General features: G+C 40.8%; 1 protein-coding gene across 1 annotated transcript; it reads left to right on the top strand.

The window, feature by feature from the left end:
- The first annotated feature begins 209 nt into the window (after positions 1-209).
- LOC113311763 lies at positions 210-824 on the top strand. Its single transcript, XM_026560562.1, has one exon. It carries the CDS (start codon positions 210-212, stop codon positions 822-824), a length of 615 nt encoding a protein of 204 aa, XP_026416347.1.
- Positions 825-3,440: the final 2,616 nt, after the last annotated feature.

The raw sequence follows: 3,440 nt of genomic DNA, 5'->3' as shown, positions 1-3,440 counted from the left end.
GAATATTTGACAGTTAAAGATCCATTTACTTTATGGAACTGTCTGAAAAAACGGTTTGACCACCTGAAGTTGGTCATACTTCCAAAAGCTCGGAATGATTGGTTGAACTTGCAGCTGCAAGATTTTCGATCAGTGGCAGCTTATAATTCTGCTCTATTTAAAATTACCTCGACATTAAAATTGTGCGGGGAAATGTCACTGACGAACAAATGTTAGAGAAAACATTTACAACTTTTCATGCCTCGAATGTGCTCCTGCAGCAGCAGTATCGAGAACGTAAATTTACAGAATATTCCGAGCTAATTTCCTGTTTGTTGATTGCAGAGCAGAATAATGAGCTTTTGTTAAGAAACCATGAAGCTCGTCATGTTGGTTCCGCAGCGGTTCCTGAAGCACACGCTGCTACGCATTTTAGACGAGGAAATAATCATGGTAACAAAGGCAAACATGGAAATCGTAAAGGAAACCAACGTGGGGGCCACAAAAATGAACGAGGAAAGGGTGTCCGTTACCAGCCGTACCAACGGCCGCTAAAAATTTTGGAACCGAAGCAAGAAAAGGGAAAGAGTTCTTCTAGTCAAACCCCTCAGAAAAGTGTTTGCTATCGGTGTGGCTTAACTGATCACTGGCAGCGTACCTGTCGTACGCCAGAACATTTTGTTAGGCTCTATCAGGCGTCCCTGAAGCGACCTGCCGAAGACATAGAAACAAATTTAATTAAAGCCAGTGCCCCCAGTACCAGGGATACCCACTTGGATGTATCTGATTATCTCGTCGACCTTGAAAGTGGCGAGCCTAGTCAGTTTTCTTTCGATGAGCTGTAGAACTGTTTCTTCCTTATGCCCTATAGTATATTTCCTTGTGTTTTCTGTATGTTTTTTTTTTCTTCTTTTCTTTTCTCTTGTTATAATTTTGGGTGTGTTCTTTTTGGTGACGTATACCACATTTTTTGGTGTAATATAAGTGGACATTTTGGTAGTATTGTTGTTTAATTTTCTCCCGTCTATTTGTGTTGAAGGATATTGATTCCAGAAGCAATATATCCAAAATGGACGATGGGGATGTTTGTTTGGTTGACAGTGGAACAACAAACACAATTTTTCGAACCCATAAATATTTTATAACCTTGAAGAGGTTTAAGGCTAATGTGAGTACCATTTCGGGTTCGAGTAACATGATAAACGGCTCCGGAAGAACGTGTATCATTCTACCAGGTGGTACAAAATTAATTATTGAAGACGCCTTATATTCTACCAGATCCCAAAGGAATCTGTTGAGTTTTAAAGATATTCGGCGTAATGGTTACCACCTTGAAACAGCGGATGAGCATCATATGGAGTACCTTTATATTAATTCATCTGCCTCGTGCTAGAAGCACGTTGTGGAGAGGCTTAAGGCCATCTCATCTGGGTTATATCTTATGAGAATTCGAGCAGTCGAATCTCATATTATCATTAACCAGAAGTTTAATGACCCTGAATTATTCAAGCTTTGGCATGACCGGCTTGGACACCCAGGTTCTACCATGATGAGTAGAATAATACAAGATGCTCATGGACATCCGTTACAAAACCAGAAGCTTTTGTTAAGTAAGGATATGAATTGTGTTGCTTGTTCCCTAGGAAAACTGGTTATAAAACCATCCTTAACCAAAGTTATTATTGAGTCACCAACATTCCTACAAAGGATACATGGTGACATTTGTGGGCCTATCCACCCACACTGTGGACCATTTCAATACTTTATGGTATTGATAGATGCATCTGCTAGATGGTATCATGTCTGCTTATTATCAACACGTAATGTTGCATTTGCCAGACTGCTTGCCCAAATTATTCGGTTGCGAGCCCATTTTCCGGACTTTCCTATTAAGTCCATTCGGCTTGATGGCGCTAGTGAATTTACATCTAAGGCTTTTGATGCTTATTTCCTTTCAGTTGGTATTGATGTCGAGCATTCTGTAGCACATGTGCACACTCAGAATGGATTAGCTGAGTCTTTTATAAAACATCTTCAGTTGGTTGCTCGACCCATGCTTATGAGGACTAAATTACCGGTTTCTGCATGGAGGCATGCTATTTTGCATGCAGCGGCTTTAGTCCGACTTCGACCAACTGCTAGCCATCAATACTCCCCTCTACAACTTGTCTCGGGGAAGCAACCAGATATTTCGCACTTATGTGTCTTTGGTTGTGCTGTTTATGTGCCTATTGCACCACCACAATGCACTAAATTCGGTCAACAACGTCGCCTTGGTATTTATGTTGGTTTTGATTCACCGTCTATTATAAGGTATTTAGAGCCTTTAACAGGTGATGTCTTTACAGCCAGACTTGCAGATTGTCATTTTGATGAGACACTTTTCCCGCGCGTTAGGGGGAGATGATAAGCCGTCAAAAGAACGGCGTGAAATATCTTGGCACACACCAAGTCTGTCTCATCTTGACCCTTGCACTGATCAATCTGAAGAGGTGCAAAGGATTATACATCTACAAAATATTGCAAACCAAATACCTGATGCATTTACTGATACTGGTCGAATTACAAAATCCTATGTGCCTGCTAGAAATGCTCCAGCTCGGATTGATGTACCGACGGGACAAATTGGGAGCTCAGCAGCAAATGGTTCATCAAAGCCACGCCTGAAGCGTGGACGACCAGTTGGTTCAAAAGATTCTGTCCCTCGAAAGAGGAAGAGCCAATCTGTCTCAATCAAAGGTAGTGCTCCTGAAGAGGCTACAGATAGTGCTCCTGAAGAGACAATCAAAGAGCGATCCACTTTATCTGATGAACCTCCTGAAGAGAATAAAGTCTCCGCTGAGACACAGGTACCTGTGAATGAGGAAATTTCCATAAATCATGCATGCGACAGAGAAGTGTGGGATCGTAATACAATAATTGTCGACGATATATTTTCATTCTCAGTAGCTACTGAAATCGCCACCGATAATGATGATATTGAACCACACTCTATAGAAGAATGTCGACAAAGAGACGACAGGCTTAAATGGAAAGTGGCAATCCAAGATGAATTGGAATCTCTCTCTAAAGCAACGTTTTTGGGCGCCCAATACAGACACCAGAAAATGTGAATCATGTAGATTACAAATGGGTGTTTGTAAGAAAGCGTAATGAGAGCAATAAATTCGTTCTCTATAAAGCACGACTAGTGGCAAAGGGTTTCCTACAGAAACCTGGGATTGACTATGAATAGACATACTCCCCTGTTATGGATGCAATTACCTTTCGATATTTAATTAGTCTGGAAGTCTCTGGAAGGTTTGACATGCATCTAATGGACGTGGTCACTGCGTATCTATATGGAAAGCTAGATACAAATATTTATATGAAACTTCCGAAAGGATTCAAATTACCTGAAGGGAAACCATGTCATATGTATTCACTAAAATTAAATAGAGCTCTATATGGATTGAAACAAT

Source organism: Papaver somniferum, chromosome 9 (assembly GCF_003573695.1).
Source record: "Papaver somniferum cultivar HN1 chromosome 9, ASM357369v1, whole genome shotgun sequence".
NCBI classification, from domain to species: domain Eukaryota; kingdom Viridiplantae; phylum Streptophyta; class Magnoliopsida; order Ranunculales; family Papaveraceae; genus Papaver; species Papaver somniferum.
The sequence above is the reverse complement of the archived record's forward strand: the minus strand, read 5'-3'. Positions and strand labels throughout refer to the sequence as shown.